General features: G+C 51.6%; 9 protein-coding genes across 9 annotated transcripts; 6 read left to right on the top strand and 3 right to left on the bottom strand.

Moving 5' to 3' along the window:
- Nucleotides 1–7: 7 nt before the first annotated feature.
- T310_7042 (uncharacterized protein) lies at nucleotides 8–1,216 on the top strand (the record flags this gene model as incomplete). Its single annotated transcript, XM_013470146.1, has 3 exons — nucleotides 8–874; nucleotides 931–1,097; nucleotides 1,156–1,216. Coding segments are annotated over 3 exons (1,095 nt in total), but the record flags the coding sequence as incomplete, so codon positions are not given.
- Nucleotides 1,217–2,233: 1,017 nt separating this feature from the next.
- Nucleotides 2,234–4,623, bottom strand: T310_7043 (Peptidyl-prolyl cis/trans isomerase; the record flags this gene model as incomplete). The annotated part of the gene is made up of 5 exons (XM_013470147.1): nucleotides 2,234–3,013; nucleotides 3,343–3,712; nucleotides 3,960–4,076; nucleotides 4,128–4,534; nucleotides 4,621–4,623. The coding sequence occupies 5 exons, from the start codon at nucleotides 4,621–4,623 to the stop codon at nucleotides 2,234–2,236; spliced, it is 1,677 nt and encodes a 558-aa protein (XP_013325601.1).
- A 452-nt stretch (nucleotides 4,624–5,075) lies between these two features.
- On the top strand, nucleotides 5,076–5,524 carry T310_7044 (DNA directed RNA polymerase II 15 kDa subunit; the record flags this gene model as incomplete). Its single annotated transcript, XM_013470148.1, has 2 exons — nucleotides 5,076–5,158; nucleotides 5,209–5,524. The coding sequence occupies 2 exons, from the start codon at nucleotides 5,076–5,078 to the stop codon at nucleotides 5,522–5,524; spliced, it is 399 nt and encodes a 132-aa protein (XP_013325602.1).
- Nucleotides 5,525–5,986: 462 nt separating this feature from the next.
- On the bottom strand, nucleotides 5,987–6,580 carry T310_7045 (50S ribosomal protein L14; the record flags this gene model as incomplete). The annotated part of the gene is made up of 3 exons (XM_013470149.1): nucleotides 5,987–6,345; nucleotides 6,419–6,503; nucleotides 6,566–6,580. 3 exons carry the CDS (start codon nucleotides 6,578–6,580, stop codon nucleotides 5,987–5,989), a joined length of 459 nt encoding a protein of 152 aa, XP_013325603.1.
- A 590-nt stretch (nucleotides 6,581–7,170) lies between these two features.
- Nucleotides 7,171–10,227, top strand: T310_7046 (Histone-lysine N-methyltransferase set9; the record flags this gene model as incomplete). Its single annotated transcript, XM_013470150.1, has 3 exons — nucleotides 7,171–7,284; nucleotides 7,341–9,133; nucleotides 9,492–10,227. The coding sequence occupies 3 exons, from the start codon at nucleotides 7,171–7,173 to the stop codon at nucleotides 10,225–10,227; spliced, it is 2,643 nt and encodes an 880-aa protein (XP_013325604.1).
- A 901-nt stretch (nucleotides 10,228–11,128) lies between these two features.
- On the bottom strand, nucleotides 11,129–14,535 carry T310_7047 (uncharacterized protein; the record flags this gene model as incomplete). The annotated part of the gene is made up of 4 exons (XM_013470151.1): nucleotides 11,129–12,963; nucleotides 13,081–13,315; nucleotides 13,517–14,234; nucleotides 14,282–14,535. 4 exons carry the CDS (start codon nucleotides 14,533–14,535, stop codon nucleotides 11,129–11,131), a joined length of 3,042 nt encoding a protein of 1,013 aa, XP_013325605.1.
- A 915-nt stretch (nucleotides 14,536–15,450) lies between these two features.
- On the top strand, nucleotides 15,451–16,251 carry T310_7048 (uncharacterized protein; the record flags this gene model as incomplete). Its single annotated transcript, XM_013470152.1, has 2 exons — nucleotides 15,451–16,081; nucleotides 16,229–16,251. The coding sequence occupies 2 exons, from the start codon at nucleotides 15,451–15,453 to the stop codon at nucleotides 16,249–16,251; spliced, it is 654 nt and encodes a 217-aa protein (XP_013325606.1).
- Nucleotides 16,252–16,846: 595 nt separating this feature from the next.
- T310_7049 (Multicopper oxidase) lies at nucleotides 16,847–18,410 on the top strand (the record flags this gene model as incomplete). Its single annotated transcript, XM_013470153.1, has 5 exons — nucleotides 16,847–17,066; nucleotides 17,116–17,327; nucleotides 17,374–17,531; nucleotides 17,589–17,970; nucleotides 18,033–18,410. The coding sequence occupies 5 exons, from the start codon at nucleotides 16,847–16,849 to the stop codon at nucleotides 18,408–18,410; spliced, it is 1,350 nt and encodes a 449-aa protein (XP_013325607.1).
- A 970-nt stretch (nucleotides 18,411–19,380) lies between these two features.
- On the top strand, nucleotides 19,381–21,529 carry T310_7050 (Low-affinity glucose transporter HXT3; the record flags this gene model as incomplete). Its single annotated transcript, XM_013470154.1, has 7 exons — nucleotides 19,381–19,384; nucleotides 19,478–19,564; nucleotides 19,653–19,913; nucleotides 20,002–20,266; nucleotides 20,296–21,024; nucleotides 21,117–21,316; nucleotides 21,387–21,529. 7 exons carry the CDS (start codon nucleotides 19,381–19,383, stop codon nucleotides 21,527–21,529), a joined length of 1,689 nt encoding a protein of 562 aa, XP_013325608.1.
- Between the last annotated feature and the right edge of the window lie 49 nt (nucleotides 21,530–21,578).

The following is a 21,578-nucleotide window of genomic DNA, read 5'->3' on the forward strand; positions in this document are numbered from 1 at the left end:
GGTACAGACTGAGTTAGAGTCTGAAGATACCTCGGGGTCGGCCTTCCGGTTAAATGTTCTCTGCGATGGGTCGATCGCTCTCAGAGAGTTGATCATCCAAATGAATGAGAATGAAATTTCTGCTACGGACGAACCCAACCACCTATCGACGTCTTTGGTCTTTTCCGACTACGATCTAGGATATCTCCTTCTGACCTATCGGGGGTCTTCTCCACAAGCCGCGATCCTTGATGAGCCTTTGCACGCATCCTTGCCGTCAATATCAGACTCGTCGAGGCTGGAGCATGATGCTTATACTCAGCTAATCAAACCTCGACGAGCTCCTTATCAGGTGCCGGCGATTTTCTATGCTGAGAATCCCCTGGGGAACTTTATCGAAGAGAACGTTCCACACCGTCACCGAGCCTCACTCCGAGAGCAGGTCCGTCTGTCGCCGGCCACTCTCGACTTGGTCGCTGCTGCTCATAGAGTCTTGTCCACTCATACAGGCGCTCTTGAGAGGGCCGCCGCAGATCTCTTCCGTCGCTGTGAAAGGCTACGGGGGGAGATGCGGGAACAACTGGAGCGGATCGCAAGTATTGCAGAGCGGATCAAGAATGTGTCGAGTACCATTGGCGAAGACGGTCAAAGAAAGGAGGGCTCCCGAAGCGAGGAGGCTCTAAGTAGGAGACTGGAGACGGCGAAGGCGAGGCAAGAGCAGCTTGTTCAGCGATACAACGGCCTCAAGAACAAGATTTCGAAACTGGGTGGCCGGCCCCTAAGCGAGAAGGAAAAGGCTTGGGTGGTGGAGGTTGATTCTCTGGCGAACTCTATCGAGAGAGCGGAAACCAAGGAAGATGAGCAAGCTGAGACGCTCAGACAGAGATTAGAAACAGTAAGCCAGCACCCATATCAGACAAGATGTGCGCAGAACTAACCGTTGTTTCCTAGGCGAAATCTCTTGCCACCGAACTTCTGGCCGAAGTGAAGCGTGTGGCTGCAGAAGCGTCCACGGCAGCTGAACCACCTCCAACGGGAAGCCCGAGCACCCAACCGAAGATCCCGCCAAAGCTACAGAGAGCGAAGATAGCAGATGCCATGAAGATGGTGGAGAGAGAGTAAGCCACGCCACGCCATCACTGATTCTGAAGAGCAATACGACTAACAAAATTCTAGATCTGCCGTCATCGAAGCGATCACATCGAGGCTAGAGCGATTGAACGCAAGCGTATCCTAACCTTTTCACGGAATCTGGTAGCCCAAGCTTGTCCATTTCTCGCCTGTAAAGTAAAGCAGGGCGGGCCTTTCTAGGTTGTGAATTGAATTGAAAAAAATGGTATATTACCATTAGGTATGATATGACAGGAGAGTTTGGCCTCTGCCTCTACCTCTATTATAGTCAAGCGAATGAATTGATTGATCGCACTGTCCGGAGTACCTTGGTAGTGGTGGTCATGTAATGATGGATGATTTCCCCCTCTTTCTTTCTCTCTTTCTTGGTTGATAGATAGAGAAAAAAAATGATAATCCTAGCATTTAGCATCAATCAGCGTTTTTGTTTGCTCCGCTCACTCATATCTATCTAGGAGGGAGCTGCTGAGCACAGTGTGAAAAGGTTTAGAAAAGCATCGCCGTCGTCATCATCACCATCATTATCATCACTCAATTTGTGTCATTATATATAATAAGCGCGTAGCTACTGTATTATATTCTAAATATTTTTGGGTAGGGAAAAATAGAAGCATCTGAACACCCACCGTTATGTACTACTGTACATGTACATACTTAGGTAGGGTTCCTGCATCACGTGACATTCTACAAACAACAACCTAGAGGTAGTCAACGACCACCATCTATTATTATTTACTAACAGCACAACTCGGCAATTGTCGTATCGAACTATGCGGTAATAAGGTTGTATTGGGTACATATGTATGTACTGTGTTGAAGGAAATGAGATGCCTACTAGGCTGCTGGTGTGATTTATCTGCTTTCCTTTTTGGGTTTAACGATGAAGATAGGTAGAGAAAAGTGATATTTTTAAGGGTAGAAGGGAGTAAGAAGAAGAAGAGCCTTTTTTTTCTTATATTCTGAGGAATTATTGCCTGATTGAGATGAAAGAGTCTGTCTGTCTGTCAAAGAAAGAAAGAAAGGAAGAAAAATGGCTCTCCCATGTGTCCGGATTCTGTGCTGCCATCAACTTCCCCAATTCCCAGTTAGATAGAACCCTCGAGGAAATAACGTCTAGTCCAGTCTAGAACGTCGCATCCGTAACCGGCAGACTGAGCTCCTCATCCAACGACCCCGTCATATCGACCGCCATCTCGACGAGCTCGCTCACCTCGGCGCAGATCTCGTCCCAGGACGGCGGGACCATCTCCTGCACGCGGAGCTCCCACACCTTCATCTTGCCCAGGTAGCTCACCCACCAGCGCAGCCAGTTGTGGCGGTCCATCTCGCTGATCGGCGCGTCGATGAGCAGCTCCTCCAGGTTCCGCTTCGCCGCCATCCACTGCATGTGCGCTCCCTGCAGGTACTGCTCGCGCAGGTGCGTGAGCGTGACGAAGAACTCGTGGTAGGTCTTCTCGTCGATCGTGACGTCGCTCACGAGGTATGCCGGGATCTTGGGCGGCGGGGCCAGGGTCTCGTGCAGCCCTCTGCCGCCCGGTCCCTGGAAGGCCTCCTTCCACTTGACGAGCAGGTTGATGGCGCGGACGTGGGCGGCGTGGGTTTCTGCGTTCGTGCTCGGGCATAGGAAGTGATACCGCTTCCTCCACAGCCGGTCTATGGTTCTGATGGCGCTCGACGCTGCGCTGGCTGCGGCCCGGACGTGCTCCAACTGACGGGCCACCGCTGGCGGGATGACGGCGCCCACGTAGAGGGGGAATGGGGTCTGCTGCCAGTCGTAGATGTACGGTAGCGAGCGAAACCTCTGGGTCGGATCCCGTTGCTGCTGGTACAGCATGGGCAGTGGCTGGTAAGGGTTGAACATGATACGATCGATCGGCTGGAGCCGATTCAGTCGATTCGCAGCCTGAGATTGTCAGTCAGGGAGCAGAATCACGGACTAGCAGTTGGAAAGACACGAACCTCTCCAAGAAGATTGAGAGGGAGCTGAGCTGAGCTAGGCTAGGCTGGGCTGAGCTCCAAGGCAGGGAATCAACAAACTGCCTTGGCTACAGCTCCACTGAGAGAGGGCTGCTCAGGAGGGGACGAGCAGGAGGGAGAGGAGGAGGGGAGGGAGAAGAGTGAGTTGGAGAGATGGGAGGCTGCGAAGAACCCTTTTTGGAAGGCGGATGGTCACTAGATTATTCCATCTGGAGAACAGTGAATGCAAAGAGAAGAGTTTGCAAGGCTAGTGACCACGGAATTGATGCCACAAAAAGCAATGGCGTTGACGGAAGCTGCCGCTTGTTGACATGGATAATGTAGGTCTATCTCCTGAGCGGAGGGGTGATTTTTCCACGATGGAGGGGCAGAGAAGGAAACCTGAATACCAGGGAAATATTTTAGATTCAACGCAGGAAGAACATTGACAGTGCTGTGAACAGCATTAGAGATACAAAGTACGGGGCTAGTAAAGGTGTTCGATTCGAGAATTTTATTTCTCAAGATCGATGGAGTTTTGACTAAGCACAGGTATCTGTCTATTTCATAACTGAGATCCTGCAATATTCTAGCCCTGTAGTTCCTCGTCGAACACATGCTGTGCTTCGTATGTGCAAGGATCCATCTGGAGACTGTCCAGGCAATATTGAATTGCTCAAGGACAAGTCAGGCCAGCTTCCTCCGAAATGTATGGACATGCTATGACAAGTAGTCGAGAAATCATGCACCTGACGCCTTCAAAAGGAAACCAAATCCCATTCCTTTTCCCTGGGTATTGACGTAATCGTAAATGCTTACCGACGGAATCACTGGATCCTGTAAAGGGTATTAGTCCTGGAATGAAGGCATTTCTTAAAAAAAAATTGACTTACCGCTCGATGAGATGAACACCCGAAGCAGTCTCAACAATTCCGCTGATCTGCCCAGGCTGAAGCGCAAACGCAGCCTCTTCGAATTCCTTCTGCATTTCGCCTCGACCAAAGAAGCCACTGCACACCAGTCAGCTATGGCTCCAAAAATGTTGTCCGTCCAGTACATACAGGTCACCCTTCTTTCGAGCGCTGCTGCAGTCTGATTCTGTGAGAGCAATATCACCCAAACGAGCCTCCCCCGACTTTATGCGACGCTCGTGGCCACGGAGAATCTCGATGGCTTCTTCTTTCGACCTCGTGATCTCCGCCTCTCGCCAGCTGCTCGGTCGACGGCTGTCACGGTGTTTGATGAGCAGGTGAGCGCATCGGATCTTGCCTTCATTACCCAGGCCGGAGTGAGCAGGATGCATGGGGCCACTGTGATATTGAGCCATGTAGACCTTCAGTTTCTCAGTGTCGGTGCCTGGCGGGGGTTCCCAGCGCGATTCCTTGGTCATGGGGTTGAAGTAGTAGGGAAGATTTTTGGAGTTGGAATGGCGAACTTCCCACCCAAAGGGAAGACCTGTTATATCGGCCTGGGGCCTGGGTCAGCTGCCGACATATTCACGACACAATCATCTATGACTTGCGAGCAATCACAGCCAGAAAGCGGAGATCGTACCATGATGACAACAAACAAAGCACAGCGAACCACCCAAGAATACGATCACTAAAGCTGATTTCCAGACAAGAAAAACAAAAATCAGCACTCCAAATGTCTCTTTGTATCCAGGTAATTGCAGCCCAAATCTGCATGCAAACGGTGGTGGGACAGCGGTTGTTGTGAGCGGACGTGATGCTTTTCCACTGTTCAAGAACTGCGGGGACTTAGGCGGGCGGAGCGGTTGCCGCGACGCTACTAGGATAAGGCTGACGCTTGGCCCCAAACAGCTAGCGTGATCGGCCACGCTTCTTCAGACTTCGCCGCCGCCGCAAGCAGCTCGCCATCGCTGGAGTTTATCAGCGACTGCCACCAGCTTCCTGCGCTCAACGCCTTTTTCGATCCTTTGGTCAGATACCTAGTTATACCGTCTTGCAGAGCTACCTGCCATCGAGCTTTCTATCGACGCCTGCAATATGTCTGCCAGTCCTGCTGCCTCATCTACCGGTGGCGACAAGTCCAACGTCGACCAGATTCACTTCAAGTTCTGCCGAGAATGGTGGGTGCAGATCCCTTCGTGATTGTGGTGCATTTGGCTGACAGTTCCAGCTCCAACCTTCTGTACCCCAAAGAGGACCGGGTGAATAACCGACTCATGTTCACCTGCCGCACCTGCCATGTCTCCGAGCCCGCCACGTCGCCGTGTGTCTACCAGAACAGACTCAACCTCCAAGTAGGAGACACTGCCGGTGTCACCCAGGATGTGGCATCCGATCCTACGGTTGGTATTCCGGAGTTCTGCACCTTTTGTGGTGAAGAAATCGCGTGCTCCGACTGTGGGACGCGCGCCTATGGACCCTTCGTGGATGACCCTTCTCCTGACTCGGAGGAGGACGAAGAAGCGGATGGCGTCATGCCGTCCTGATTGATTTGCAAGAGAATCTTGATTATTTTCATGGCTAACACGCTCTCCACATAGCTACCGCGATCGAACAAACTATGTCCGAGCTGCGGTGAGAACGAAGCTGTGTTTTTCCAGTCTCAACAACGTTCCGCTGAAACCGGAATGGTACGCATACACCCCTGAATCCTAGGACGCTGAGCATGATTTAACTTGTGTTTCCCCTCAGAAACTCTACTACGTGTGCTGCACTTGCGGTAATGTCTTCACGTGATAACGGCCGTGCATTTCTCGATTCTCGATACCCCGTTTTGATATCCTAGTCGTTTCGAATTCGGAGTTATGGTGCTATTATGGGATGGTGATCAAGATGCATTGTGTATCGGGTCTGGGCTCTAAAGAATTATTTTTCTGTTGATAGCATGGTGTTTATACAAAAGCATGAATGGAGATACTGAATTATTTCCTTAATGGCATTGATTTGTACTATTTTACACGTGCATGGGTGCCAGAGACAGAATCTTGGACCACTGCTTTCCCCGTAATTCTGCGCCGACGACTCCTACAGCAGGAGTTAGTACCATGTTTCAAGCACAAGCCGACGGCGGATGTAGACTGACCGTTTAGTCTCGTTCCGATGGGGTCTCCCGACTTGTTGACCAGAACGCAGGCGTTGTCGTCGAACTTGACGACGCTGCCGTCCGGCCTTTGGATTTCCTTCTTGGCTCGAACGACCACCGCATGACGGATGTCTCCCCGACGGACCTTGTTGGCGATACCGCTGTTGGTGGAGTTCTCGGGGCCAAAGTTCCGCTGCTTCTGAACGACGACGACAATCCGGTCACCTGAACATCGCCTCAGCAAGGAACAGAAAGGATCGACAGCGGAAGTAAAGAGAGGAGGAGTCACAGTACGTACCGACCCTCGCCGGAGTCTTCTTCTTCAGGACGTTCACGCATTCGACAACGGCGGCCCCCGAGTTGTCGATGCAATTAAGCATCGTCTGCGCAGCGCGTCAGTTGAGCACCCAGCTGGATTGTAGGAACATTGCAGGCTCGAACAAACCTTTAGTTGGATCATCGTGAATGCATTGCGTGGTGGACTGCAATTCAATCAATTAGTCAATTAATTGACTGACAGACTACTAACTGCTGCTGCTGCTGCCAAAGATTTGACTGGGTTCGGGATCCGTCGGATGGGGTTTCGCCGACGCCGACCCCGGACGGCAGCAACAAAGCCCAAGCACGCCAACTGCTATGCGGACCGGCGATGGCGCAGCGCGTAACAGTGCCGGCCATCTCCTGTCCTAATTAATAGTAGTCTCTTCATTGAACACCTGTTCAGGGCCCCTGGTCGCCAGCTGAGCGTTGGACCCTGCCCCAGCCACGCTATTTTGGACCCATAGCCGCCTGGTCTAGTCGCGACAGTCCCTCATGACGGCCGCATTCGCGATTCACTTCGCTATGCGACTGGTCTTCCATTCACCGCACTCTTGGGTTTCTTTCTGAGTCTTACTCCACTCCTTTGGTCCGCTGTTCCGTCCTTCTCGTTCCATCCCTATCGTCAATTTGTTTTTCTGTTCTTGAATTGTTGACATAGAATTGTTCGATTTGCCGGCAAATCTGAGAGTATCGTGAAGACATCCTTCCAATTCCTCCGGCTGAGCCATCATGCCGCCCTCGAGGGCAAAGTCGAGTCCGTCTGTTGAGGGACGGCGGGAACGCCTGACGCTTGCCAAATTGGCGAGCTACGACGATGTTGCGACAGATGCGCTCATTGATCGTGTCCGTGTTGCCCTCTCCTGCTCTTGACGGCCAGTTGCTGACAGCTGGTTTCTCAGGCCTACTTTTGGACCAAGACTCGCAAGAACAGGACCAAGTTTGCTGCTGCGAGAGGCATTCGCGAGGAAGACGTAGGGCGCATCATTCTCCACCACATTGTCGTCGCAAGGGACCTCGCGACGGCGGAGAAGGAGTTGCTTGCGCTGCCTGGCCTGAGTAAATATATGGCCAGGCTGCCGAACGACCGGGAGAAGGAGTGGTTCCGACGGCACCTGCGCAAGTACATCCAGATTTATCTGCCCGAATGCCCCTTCGAAATCACGACCACCAACCGGTATACGATCACCGACCAGGAGGCGGCTGTGTCGGCCCGAAAGTTTATCAAAAAGGGCGAAGAGATCAAGTACCTCAGCGGGACTCTCGTGGCCATGACGCGCGAAGAGGAGAAGGACTTGGATCTGGCACGGAAAGATTTCAGCATTGTCATGTCCAGCAGGAAAAAGACACCGTCGCTGTTCCTGGGACCGGCTCGATTTGCGAACCACGACTGTGACGCTAACGGAAAACTGGTGACCCGCGGATCCGAGGGCATGCAGGTGGTTGCGACCCGCGACATCCATGTTGGCGAAGAGATCACTGTCTCGTACGGCGACGACTACTTTGGCATTGACAATTGTGAATGCCTCTGCGAGACATGCGAGCGCCTTGTTCGCAATGGCTGGTCTCAGCCAGCAAATTCTGCACCGCAGAGCAATTCATCCACACCCGCTGCGGAGGATGACACGAGGAGCGAGTCTGTCTCTTCTTCGTCGCCTCGTGGAAAGAGAAAATCCGGATCAGAGGAGCCGGAGCATTCTACACCACGGAAAAAAGCGAAATTCCAACGACGGAGTTCCAAGCTGCGGGAGGAGATTTTACCCGATGCCACCGAATCTGCCGAGCAGTCTTCCTTCCTCTCGACGTTGGATAATTCCCTGTCCAATCTCGCCCAGCAGAATGAGACCAAGCCCAGCACAGACACGCCAGAGGGTGTCGACACGGGTCCTTCGCGACAAAACTCGGAGACGGCCACGCCAGCTTGTACTGACCATAACTCCCCTCGTTCCTCCACGGGAGATGACGGTCAGCAGTCGACCGCACCTACATCGGTGTGTGACATGGGGGACAAGATCAAAACCGAGTCAGTCGACTCGGTTGAACCGCCTGCAGAGAGTTCAGGCGCGGAAGCACCATCTACAAGTCAACCAGGTCAACCAGGTCAACCGGGTCAGCCAGCAGAGCCGGGTTCGGACGGCAGTCAAAGCAGCGAACTTTCAGAGTTGTCTAATTCGTGGGAATTAGATGACCAGCTCGAGACGGTAGTCAAGGCAAACAAAACGAAGAAACGCCGCAAGCGCTATGTGGTCCCGTCGGTCGAAGACGTCTCTCCTGGGGTGCGCGTCCCGGGCGACTACACAAAGACTCCCAAGCTGCTCGCTCAGCGGTACGACCGCTGGGTCGACTGCCAAACGTGCGGCTCGTGGTTCCTGCAGGAGAACGCGTATCAAACGCGCAAGGAATGCCCCCGCTGCGAACGGCATTCGAAGCTGTACGGGTACCGCTGGCCCAAGACCGACAAGGAAGGTCCTCACGACGACGAAGAGCGGGTGATGGACCACCGCACGGTGCATCGGTTCCTGCACCCAGAGGAAGAGGCCAAGATCGACCGCAAGAGCCGCGGGGTCAGTTTCGGCATCACCCCGACGCCGGAGTTGTCGGCTGACACGAGGAGTGAGACGGAGCCCAGCGAGCCGGATGAACGGCGGACCACGCGGGCCACCAGACGGCGAACCAGGGAGCTGCGGAAGACGATGTAGGGTAAACTTGTTAGTAGTCGTACTTTTTTCTTGCGGTTTTTTGTTCTAGCGATAGGTTTGTGCTCGAGGTAATTGGAGTTAGGATCGGTTTACGGATGTACTACTACCACGCAAGTGGTGTATTGTATTGGAGCTGTATCTTTTTGCGGAGTTTGGACTGTTTCACATTTTTTTTTCTGTTCTTGTTTTCGTTTCCTTTTCTTCTTTTTGAGACGTGCTGTAGTTCTAATTCCAATGTCAAGCGTCTCTATCCATGTCATCCATGTCATGTCGCATAGTTCCGTCTGACCTGCACTGTACAAATACCACATGCATTGAGAGCAACAGTTAGACTTCGTGCCTTCTATTCAGTAGAATTCTCTTCCGCCGGCCGTTCCAGCACTTGAGAGAAATCATAATCCCCCTTGGCCACATCCCGCTTGTACTCTTCCCCTTCTTCGACAAACCTCAGGCACGGAGTCACACCACCCCAATCGAACGCGTCCTTGTCAGCGAGCGTCTTGGGCCACGGCGTCGTCATCTTACACTGCCACCACCTGGCCAGCAGCGCCGTGCCGAGCATGACGCGCGGCTCGTCCGTCTTGTTCGGCAGGCCAGCATGCCAGAGCTTAAAGTCGCGGATAACGAGACTGCCACGGGGCAGCGTAGGCTGCACGGGAGGAGCAATCTTGCGCCTCTGCTCGAGCAGCTCCTCGGGGACAACATGGTTGAAATCAGCGACGACCTTGTGGCTGCCAGGCCAGAACTCCGTCGCGCCATTCTCCGGACCCACGTCCACGAGGTAGATGCTGATCAGATACCCGAACGGCATGACGGGGCAGGGGAAGTTGATATCGACGTGCGGCGGCTGGCGGCCCTGCGTCTCGGTCCTAAACAGCGTGTTGGCAGAGTAGTATCGCAGACAGGGCTCCGGGCCCACGATGCACGAGACGATCTCCGTCGCGAAGGGGTTCGCCACGACGGAGGGAAAAAGCAGGTCTGCCCGCATCGGCGGCTCCTGTTGAATGTTGCCCGTCGCCTCGCCGAAGTTGCGCTGCGTTGCGCCGTCGGCGAACAGTTGACGGGCGCGCGGCACCATCTCGGCGTTTAGCTTGTCGAGGGCGTCGACCGGGCGGATGGCGTTGGTGAGGACGACGATGCCATCGCGGTGGAGGGCTTCGAGGGCCGTTTGCAGGTGGTATGGCGAGAGGCGTTTTGTTGAGAGTTCTTCGGCGGTTAATGTGATGGTGGGGAGGGACATTGTGTGACTGTCACGGGAGAGATCCAGTCAATGAGTCAATCAGCCAGATGAAAATATATATATATATATTGTGAAAAATATATTGTGGTGCTCTATGATCTCATTGCTTGTATGCTGTGCTGTAAACTCCTGATATCGTCGTTCTCGAGTAGGACTGCAGGTAGATTTGTATAGAGTACTGTATGACTTTCCGGGCAAGTGACGACGATAAATAACATCCAACCATCCAAATACGTCGGCAGATGTACAGTACTAGCTAGTAAATAAATACGTCTAGCTTAACCTAGGTAAACCATAAAAAATAACAAGCATGGCTAGCATGGCCTAGATTCCATTCAATGTAACGTAGACTAGGGCAAATGTGGAGAACCACCGGGACAGCGTCGGATCGGATCTGAGATTCGATTTATTATTAGATACAACTACGTTACTAATTGGTAGGTAGGTTTTTATTTAAATCTCAAAGGCGGGATTAATTAAATACCCCGCATCAACATTGATTAGAGAACCAACTCCGCATTTCCAGACTTTATGTGGGTAATAATAAATTCGTTTATTGAATTTTGAATGATTTACACATTGAGGATATTGTGCTCGTATGTATTTTTTTTAAATTTTTGTCAGCTATTCAATAATGCCAACGGGAATTAATCTACACTGTTTCTTTCACTCAAACATGTCTGTTCATAGAAACGACAACCCTCAAGCGAGAAATGACCCAAGTGATTGATCCATCATGCTAGGCGCTCAACTACTCAGCAGACGGCTGCAATGACCAGCTGCTCCAGTCATCCCGCCAGTCTCGACTGCCGGGTTTCGGAGGCCAGATTCTCTGAAAAACTAGGTGGACGTCGTCTTCATACAGCTGACAACCCCAACCCTCCAGCGTCTTGACGGTCTGTCGTTGAGTCCTGTCGCGACTTTCTCTTTCTTCTCTGCCCATTTCCACAACTTCGACTTGGCTGCTGCTGCTGCTGCTCGCCCTCTTGGTGATCAGATACGATCGTTCCATGTGTTCCACACGGATCACCAGCTCGAACGGAGCAGTAGCGTTGCCGAAAAAGTCGCCTCCCCTCGGGGCAATTGTCGCAGACGAGAGACGGCCGCTCGGCTGATTGGCCGCAATCCGATCCCAGATTGACCGCGCCAGCTGCTCGTCCACAGCCGAGTTGATCAGGGCGTCGCGGACGTGGAAATTGAGCAGAGGTTCTTCATTATTCATCCCGAACACTCTCGAATTTCTGGGAATGGTGGGCTGCCTGTGGAAGTCGTCCAGTTCCTCCTCATATTCGTCGGCGCTGGGCAAGTCTTGCCGCCACATGTCGGAGCATTCAAGACGGAGGAACAGCTTCTCCAGCGATGGGAACTTGCCAATCGCTTCGTAACAACGCGTCTCACGACGGTCGCTCTTGGTTCGTTTGACGGGCAAGTGCAGCTCCTCCACCAGCGGACAGGATTCCCCAAAACTGGAAATGTCGAGATCCATAAACTTGATCCCATACGGATCGAGCATCAACTCCCGCAAGGCAGACCCGTGCCTCTCAAGGATTTTGCTCACCAAAGACGCGTCCATTTTTCCGTGCAGTCGCAGAGTCTTTAATGGATTAAGACTCTCAAAAAACATCTCCGTTGCAAGTTGGAAGTTGGCGTCCTGGCTCGTAGGCTCCAGCCAGATAGACAGCCGCTCCAGGGACTTGAACGGAGCCATTGTCGCGGCTTTCATCAAAACATCCGACGTCCAAGGACTGCCGAAGGCGAGGGCCTGCAGTTTTGAGAGATCCGTGTACCGACTCCACTGTTCCAGTTTCTCCTCGGTGGTGACCATGAGATGAGAAAACGAGAGCGACGTCAGATTTCCGACCCGGTCCGTATTCACTGGAGGAACGAAGCCCTTCCACGGCCGTCTGGGTATGTGGGCGACTTCACGTAGCGCGGAGGTGCGGTGAGGAATACAGCGGAGCAATTTGACGTGTTTGAGGTTTGGTGCGATGGCAACGGCCTGGAAGATTGCGTCCTCGTTGTAATCCTCATGGCCATTCGAATCGCGCGTGACGTGTTTGACGCACACAGAGTGAAGGCAGGGCGAGCGGATCAGCTCCATCTCATACGGGTCTGTATTCGGCTCTCTCAGGCTGCGGAAGCGAAAGTTGTGTAGATTGAGTCTGCATGCTGGATGATGCTCGTGGAGCGCCTGGAGCAGACAGGGAGGAAATTGGTTGACGCAGGCATAGTTCAGCTCGGTCAGACGCTTCAGCCGGGCGATCAGCAAGGCAAGCGGTTTCCATGAGCGTGACGCTTCCGAGGGCTCGTCATCCTCTTCGTCATACGTGAACGCGTACTCGTCAAAACGGGGTTCCAAGTCATCGTCTTGGTGAAAAACATCACCTCGGCCCTTGATGTCAGTCCCCTCCGTAGAGTAACCAGCCACACTTTCTTCTAAACGAGGCATCTTCCCTTGGACATTCAGTTTCCGCGCATGACTGAGGTATTGCTGCCGGCGAGGGTTGTCCAGCAGCTCTGCGACAAACTGATGGAGCCCCTCTCGGCTGGAAACTTTGACAGAAAGAGTCTGATAAAGAAATGGCACTGTAGCATTGTAGCAAGTTCCGTTCACCTGAGATAGAGAACGTAGACTTTCTGGGGAAGTTTTCCAGATCTATAATCATGTTAGTGTCAACCGTGCACATGGCAAGCACAACGTACCAGGCCACAAAGCATGTGCCAGATTTCTGCTGGCAAGTGATCCATTGGAACAGGCAGTGGAGTGAAGAAGCCTGTCAGATGGGTGACTTTTCAGTGTCTCCCCCTTCAACTGATATCCCTGTGTTTGGAAGTTCTTTGACAAAGTGTCAGTGATACAGGCAGTGAAATGCAGCTTGGCGCTCTGTCTCAACAGTGAGTGTGCAACAACTTGTATTGAAGCAAGACTGAGAGGTCTCTGAGATGTTCAGTGAGTGAGGTGATATGTAAATGAGAGAAAGTTGAAGTTCCCTCCAAAACAAAAACAAAAAAAAACACGCTCACCCTAACAAGACCAGTGACAGTCCATTTGACGATCCTGCCGTGATTGGACAAGATTAGTGATTAGTCGTCGTAGGATACCAAGGGAAGAGACCAGAGAGAAGAGAGAGAGACGCACTGGAACGTGATCCACGCCAAACAAAGACTCGACGAAGTCAGCAAAACTCCCTCCGTTGTTCCAGCCACCGACGTTGCAGTAAGGAAGATGGCTCGTATCTGTATCGGCACTGCTCCACTGGGTCGGCCCAGCAGAGATATTCACCATAAACTCCTCGTACCCGGCGTATATTGCAGGGGGGCCGTAGATGGGATGACTTAAATCCAGTTTGCTCGGAAATCTTACTTCAATATCGTAGGGCAGTCCTCCCAGGTACTTCTGCTCAATGATCACACTCCCACTCCATGTGGTAGTAGCATCGGTGTAGTTCAAAAGATGACCTCCCCCATCCGAGACATTGAGCTGAACATGGACAGGATAGCTGTCTCCTAGTGCCCACTCGTGGACATGCACGTTGCAGGTCCCCGTTTGGTAGGGAACATGGGTGGCAATCGCCATGTCAGTTCCGATAACGGCGCTGGCCCCGGCACAGTATGTAACAATCACTCCAGCCATCGGTTTTGTTGATAAGCTCTCGCAGGACCATATCAGCCCTGAAATAGGGTCCGTCCTTATGTATGGCGGTGGTGGTTTCGTCGACGGCGGCGGCGGCAGCGTCATTGTGGGCAAAGCTGTATAGGAGCACATGCTGGACGAGGGTAGGAGTGGCAGAACCACGGCGTCGATACCAGAACCGCAGACACATTTCGTCTCGTCCCCGGTCTCATGTGGATTTTGGCTAATGGACGTCAGCATGGATCCACTGTCGATAATGTGCTAGCTTACCTAGGAATACAGAATGGCTCTGTCTCTGAAGGTACCACCGTGGAAGCGACTGACGTTCCTGTTCGAGTCGATTGTAAGGATACTGAGCCCGATAAGGTGTTGGCAGTGGAAGACAGCGATGAAGAAAACTCGATACTGTATGCCTCAATCGTCACCTGGACTGAGAAGGGCACGTTGAGAGAGCTGTTGAGAGAGCTGTTGTTGATCGCGAAGCCGATCCCAAATGCGGGAAAAAGGAAGAAAGGCCACCGCATACTGGCTCAGCAGTGATCACGACTCCTAGGAGAAACCATGGTCAGACAAGAATCCTAAGATTCCTGATTTCGACACACGAGAAAGCCCCCTCATTAATTATGCCCAATTCTGGTTCCCGTGATGTTACCGGTGAAGTAAGTGGTCGTGGAAGACAAAGAATGATGGCATCAGGCTGACCCCGACGGATCGGGTTAGAATCAGCCTCGATGCGGATGGTTGCTTTTTTCTAATTGATTGGACTTATAACTTAGGGGTTTCAATTAGTGGTAGAGTCCAGTAGGTCAGCTATATGATTTTGCGGACAGGTTATGAAGCCAGCGCCGTATCTTAACTCTACTAAAAAATCTTCTAACACCCCCGGTAGAGTAGAATTACATAACAATCTATATGCTTAAATATGCTCTCGTCTTTATAGATACAGTCACTGTACTGTAAGTTATCTATAAGAAAAGGATAGTATCAATAAAGGGCCCTATAAAGACAGTCTACTGACTAACGACAAGAACTTCTATTGATAAAACTGAAGAAGGTCCTTCATTGACTCGAGGAGGTCGAAATCATTCATTTGGCCGATTACAGCCTAGATACTTTGAGGCTGCTCTGGTTTTATCTTATTCTTTGTCTCGGATAACTCTTTTGTAGGTTACCAGGCCTTCTAGAGCGAACTATTAAACTATATCATATTTATAGCACAGCCATAAAGAAATAACTAAAGATACCCAGGGTTACATCTCGTTCTTTGTCTTAGCTGGATCCCAGACTCGAATAACATCAATATATAACTTGCTATCTGCTTGATCCCAGAGAGAACTCACCATGAATATTATCTCCAGCTTAAATCGAAAGAAATATATATACTTTTGAAGCCATCTTTCTTACCTTTCACTCTCATCCTCTTGATAGCTCCATCGACCATGCGCTCTCCCGCTGGATTAGCTGGCCCGCTGATGGCCATGCTTCTTGTGATTTTGTCTTTTCTATCGACCCCCGTGCCGGCCCCCCTTACGACCTTAAAGCTTCCGCCCGCTGTCAAACGGGATTCTCTCGATACAGGCGGATTAACTCCCGCCAAGGTCGTGCAGCTATTCGACAGTGGCGTGGTACTCGACGTCGCAGAAGGACAGACACAGGTGCTGGTCGTGAACGGCACGGGGGCGCAGTACATCGGGTCTCGTCAACTGGACGGCTGCACCATCGTGGTCATTGCGGGCGGCAAGGCGGGCATTGTCGGGCACTACGAACCGCAAACACAAGGATCGGGAGATGTGAAGGCTCCAGGACTACTCGATGCGATCAATGCTCACAAAGATGACTTGCAGGGTGGGACGGGGTTTGTTGTTGCGGGCACTCACAATGGGACAGTCGACTACAAATGGCAGCAGGACCAGCTGGCCGCTCTGATCAAAAACCAGTTGGGTATTGACGTCAAAGAGCCGACCTACAGGATGGCTGCAGATTGGGAGGGCAAAAATGCGGTAGATGGGCCGGCGTCGGTGTTGCTCGAGTATCCTGCCGGCGGTGGTTCGCCGATGTTCTATGTGGAGGGTATGGCGTCCGGGGCGTAACGTAGCTGAAATGTGATATGTATCTGTATTTAGATACAAAGGGATAGAAGAAGAAATTTGAGCGTCGGAAGTGATGCAAAAATTACATTCCAATCCTTTAAAATTGTGTAAAAATACAGGATTTTAGGTGGCAACAATCACGTGCAGTAATCCTTGATATCTCCACTATAAAGTATCATAATATCGTATCCTGAATATCTAGAGCAAAGGGGAGATATATGGAAGAAACTAGTAATCAATTTTGCATTGAGAGGTGGCTAGACCAACAAAGGCTACAGCATTGTATTTTTTATCTCTGTAAGTTCTCTTTATTCAATCACCACTGACCTCAATAGGACTTTTGATATGTGCACTTTTACGGGTCAGAGTTGACGAGGCTGGAGGTAACCATATGATTACAAAATGAATTTTGGTTAAAGGAAGACAAAAGAAGATGTGTGACTGTAGATTTTCGCCTGGCAGCCAATGATTCTACGCTCACGTGTCTGTTGCCGTCCCTCTCCCTTCGTTCCTGTCCTCCTTCCCTTTCGGGTAACAGACTCGTGACGATGCCCTCCTTCCAAATGAGGGCCCAACATGCCTTCCCTGGAGAAATGCTAGCAGATAATTATTCCCAAATCCCCCCAGAAAAATTTCCCTTAAACAATCCCAATCCCATCACTACTCAGGCTTTTCTTATGTCCCAACATCAATAGCTGAACGTCATACTATATCTTAGCTGAGCTGAACTGCACCGGGATTAACAATGTATTCCATACTGCTCTCATTTATCCTCGCAGGGGCTGCCATCGTTCTTGCAGCCCCGTCCACGGTCGATGCTCCTCGACGCGATTCATGGGAGGAATGCGAAGCCCGTATGAACGGTGAACTGCCGTACTACGTTCCTACTGGCTTCAACTTCTCTGGTAACGTTCGTCGATACTACGTGGCGGCTGAACTCGTGACTTGGGATTACGCTCCGTCAGGTATGATGACACTTGTTCTGCTTTCCTTACAACTAAACATCCCATGCAGGCTGGGACAACTGGCTTGGCGTCCCCATGGAGGAGTCCTTCCGGGCCCAGACTCGAGGATACATCCACAATGACACCACCATTGGGACCAAATACGACAAGGCCCTATACCGGGGATACACAGACGCCTCGTTCGAGGAGAGAACGGAACAGCCCGACTGGCTTGGCTATCAGGGGCCAATCCTCCGTGCAGAAGTCGGCGATATGATAGAGGTTAGTCATTCATATTTCTTGCTTTCAGCCTGCTGAATTTCCAAAGATCATGTTCGTCAACAAGTTGGACCATTTCTTCTCAGGCATGCATTCGATGGGGCTGTATTACACCAAGGAAGATGAAGGCGCCATTTATTGGAATGGGACTAACAGCGTTGCTCTCGGCCAAGCTGTGCCCCCGGGAGAATGCTTCGTCTACAAATGGTGAGCTCTACCCTTGGAACCAAGTTTCTGGCATGGCTGAACTAGATATACTTCTAGGCTCGTCCCAGCAGCCTCTGCTCCTGAACCCGGCTTCGAAAGCAGACTTTGGTCCTACCACCCCTATGTCAGCATGTATCAAGACCAGGACGCCGGCTCCTACGGGCCCGTGATCATCTACAATCCGGGGAAGATGGAGTCCGTGATGAAGCAGAACCGTGAATTTATCGTCCTTTACACCAACAACAACGAGTGGAATTCTTTCCTCGCCCTGCACAACGTCCGCAAATACATCCCCGCCGTGGCATCGCAGGTCGCGAATGTGTCGGATCAGTATCCACGCGTGACTCGCGGAATCGGCAATTACAGCATTTGGTATCCGCAGTATATCAATGTGCCGAAGACGACGGTTACGGCTCAAATGGCGCCGGAATTCTATCCGGTAATATCTCCTTTTGTTTCAACAATGTCCGGAAGAATGACACTAACGTACTGTACATGCAGTTGAATGGCTACATCTACGCCAACAACCCGCCCTTTGAAATGTGCGTCGATGACAGCGTCATCTGGTACCTTTATTCCATGGGCACCGAGGCACACAGCTACCACCTGCACGGCGACAATCTCTACAACCCTAACACCAGGGCCTGGACCGCCACCATCCCTATGGACCCCGGCCAGATGCTGACCACGTTGATGACGGCATCTAATCCTGGTTGGTGGTACTTGATCTGCCATTTTAATGATCATCTGAGTGACGGAATGGAGGCGAATTACATTGTGTATGGTGGGCCCTATGGGGAGTGTCCTCTTGAACCGTTGGAGAGGGGTTATGATGACGATGACGATGACGACGATTATGACGATGGCGATTATGATTAGGGCAGTGACATGATCCTAGATATCTTCAGCTAGACCTTCCTAGATAGACGTATCCTCAGCGTATTACTACGAATGCAGTCGTTCATACTGTGACCAGTGTCACCGTGTTTCTCTATTTCTAGCCCTGGAAATATACCCATGGCCAGGCCCTAATTCTCAGCGTGTCCGTAGAGAATGGCGTTGAATACGTCCGAGCAAGTCAGGATCGATTCCACATATGACTGAATTAGGTATCTTGACCGGTAGACGGGATAGAACTTTCCCGTTCCTCCTTTCTTCCCGTTCGTTATTTTTCTTCCTTTGTTTTGCCTGACTTACCTCGTTTCCTGGAGAATGCAGTTGGGTGTAGGGAGTTGGATGAACTGGGCACATATACGACTGGCAGTGACAATAACATGCGTAACTAAACCAAACGACGGCTTGCTGATTCTGTCGCTGATCCTCTCAAGGAGCATCACATGTCTGCAGTATTTTGTCATTAATCATGTTTGTGACGGGCTTACCTCTGTGTTTTGAGAGAAATACTCAATGAAAAAGCTATAAAATAGTACAATAAGATGTAAGGCCAACAGGCACGTGGTGTAATAGGTTTGAACCTGCATAACCTCTGAGTCGCGGACTATGCAGATCTAGAAATATCACCACAACTCCGTTCGAACTTGCAAAGGCCTCGCTTTCCTCACCTTGCTTAGGGTTCCTCGTCCGGAATACATATACTCCGGATGGGATTTCGGCAATTGCCCCGACGGAGTTCCCCCGAGAGCGAGAGCGCTCGCCCAGCATGCTGCGAGTTACATAATCGCATGGATATCCTGGGGTAAATCCGGGGAACAGTCCGGAGCTCCACAAAACTACGACGACGGAGTTTTATCATTGATGCAGAAATCCTTCGATTCCTGATGGACTCGGCGAAAGTCCGAAATGCAGGTCGATCTATCTTGCTGTGGAATAGGCAGGTAGCAAGTACATAATGGGTAGGTGATTTCCGCCGACGATTTTTCTCCCTGACGTTGTTCCTTCTGCCTGGGCATATTTATCTATTACTGCACAGCATACCTAACGAGCAGCTCAGATGGAGGCCAATACGCAAAAGGAAAATGTCGAGTACCTGGAGACCAATCCGCAGACAGCGGCGGATGCAGATATCTTCCGTCGTAAGTTTCCCAAACATCTACTTCATCTCCATAACCTATCAATTGCTTTACCAAAGCGAATTCATGAACTAACGAGGTCATTTTACAGCCGAACCCGCCTTCGCCAAGTACATCCCCGGCGGATACTCGCCCTCACGATGCCTGCCCCTGCGCGGCCGGGCCATGACCTACGCCATCTTCGCCTTTGCCGGATGCGCTATCACCTTCTTTGGCTACGACACCGCCGTCATGAGCCAGGTTAACAACAACCCGGATTATCAGCAGCGGATGGGCGTCGCGAGTGGGAGTGCTCGGGATGCTGCCGCCATTGGGGGGTTGGTGAGTTTGTGGTTTGGCGGGTTTGCTATTGGTAGGTTCTATCTAACAATTTTTTTTGCTTTTTTAACCCCCTTTTGCCTACATGGCTAGTGAAGTAATTCATTGACGGATTTGAACAGGCGCCCTCCTGGTCGGCTACACTGCCGATGCAATTGGCCGGCTCAAGACCATTCAGATCGGCTGTATCTGGGGGATATTGGGGGCTGCACTTCTTGCTTCTGCCCAAAACATCACCTGTCTGGCGATTTCGCGTGTCATCAGTGGAATTGGTTGTGGACATCTGAACACGACTGTTCCTGTCTGGACGTCTGAACTCGCGGATCCGCATCTTCGGGGGGCTTTTGTGGCAGTTCAGTTTACGCTCGCGATGACGGGGAGTGCTATGTGAGTATATACACATATACAGTGTCTAGACGTGTCCAGACTGACGTGTTTGATAGCGTCTACTGGATGGAGTTCGCCTGCGTCAAAACTCAGAGCGAAGCCTTCTCCTGGCGCTTCCCGCTCGGCTTCCAGATCATCTTCCTTATCATCATCCTCGCCGCCGCGCCTTTCTACCCGGAATCGCCGCGGTATCTCGCTAAGACTGGGAATCTCTCCGCGGCTCGCGCGGTGCTGGAGCGCGCTCGCGTGGATGCAAGCCCCGAGCCCACCGAGCGTGAGATGGATGAGATCCTCTTCGCCATCCGAGCCGAGGCGTCGTCCACATCGGCCAGTTTCTACAGCATGCTCTTCAAGAAGGACAAGCTGCACACCCGTCGGAGGTTGTTGCTGGGCGCGGGTGTGCAGATCATGCAGAAATGCACGGGCATCGACTTCATAAGCGTGTATGCGCCGAATATGTTTGCTCTCTCGGGATTCACGGGTGACAAGCCTGCGCTGCTCGCGGGCGGGAACTGGTTCGGCTACATCGCCAGTCTGGCGCTCTCTATCTATCTCTGTGACCATGTCGGCAGGCGGAAGATGATGCTCATTGGGTGTTCGCTCATGGGCGTTGTGTTGATTGTCGGGGGTGTGCTCTCGCATGAGACGCTTGCCTATAGCTCCAGCGACCCGGTAAAGGCGAGTAGCTTTGGGGCGAGTGTTGCGGCCGTTTTGTATATCTACACTTTTATCTATGGCAGTACGTGGTTGACGACTTGGTGAGTATACCTACCTACATACACTCTAGTGTCCTTGTTCCTCGTCTTGCTGGCCAGAACCCCTGCTGACCTGATGTCCTTGTCCCGTCCAGCTGGGTCTATCCCACCGAAGTCTTCCCCCTCGCCAGCCGCAGCAAAGGCGTCGCCCTGGCGACCATCGCCTTTTCTCTCGCCGGCGGCACCATCAACGAGATCATCCCCTACCTGATCGACGCCATCGGGTTCTGGGTCTTCATCCTCTTTGCGTTAGTGAACCTGGCGATGCTAGTGCCGATATTGCTGTTCTATGTTGGTGAGTTTGCCATCAGTCGAACGTTCGCATCTGTGATGTAGGACGAAGACGTTACTAATGAGATTTTCAGAAACTGCAAATCGCCAGCTCGAGCAATTGGATATCCTCTTCGCGAGCAAGAGCTGTCTTGCTTGGAAGGCGGAGAGGGAGTTTCGGGAGAAGACGAGTGGTGGTGAGGGAGTGGAAGGTCTGAGCAAACAGCTTGCTGTATGAGTATGAGTATGAGTGTGAGTATGAAGGGGATGAACAGAGGTGCTTTCCA

The sequence above is a fragment of the Rasamsonia emersonii genome (genome assembly GCF_000968595.1).
Source record: "Rasamsonia emersonii CBS 393.64 chromosome Unknown ctg1118621760494, whole genome shotgun sequence".
NCBI lineage: Eukaryota > Fungi > Ascomycota > Eurotiomycetes > Eurotiales > Trichocomaceae > Rasamsonia > Rasamsonia emersonii.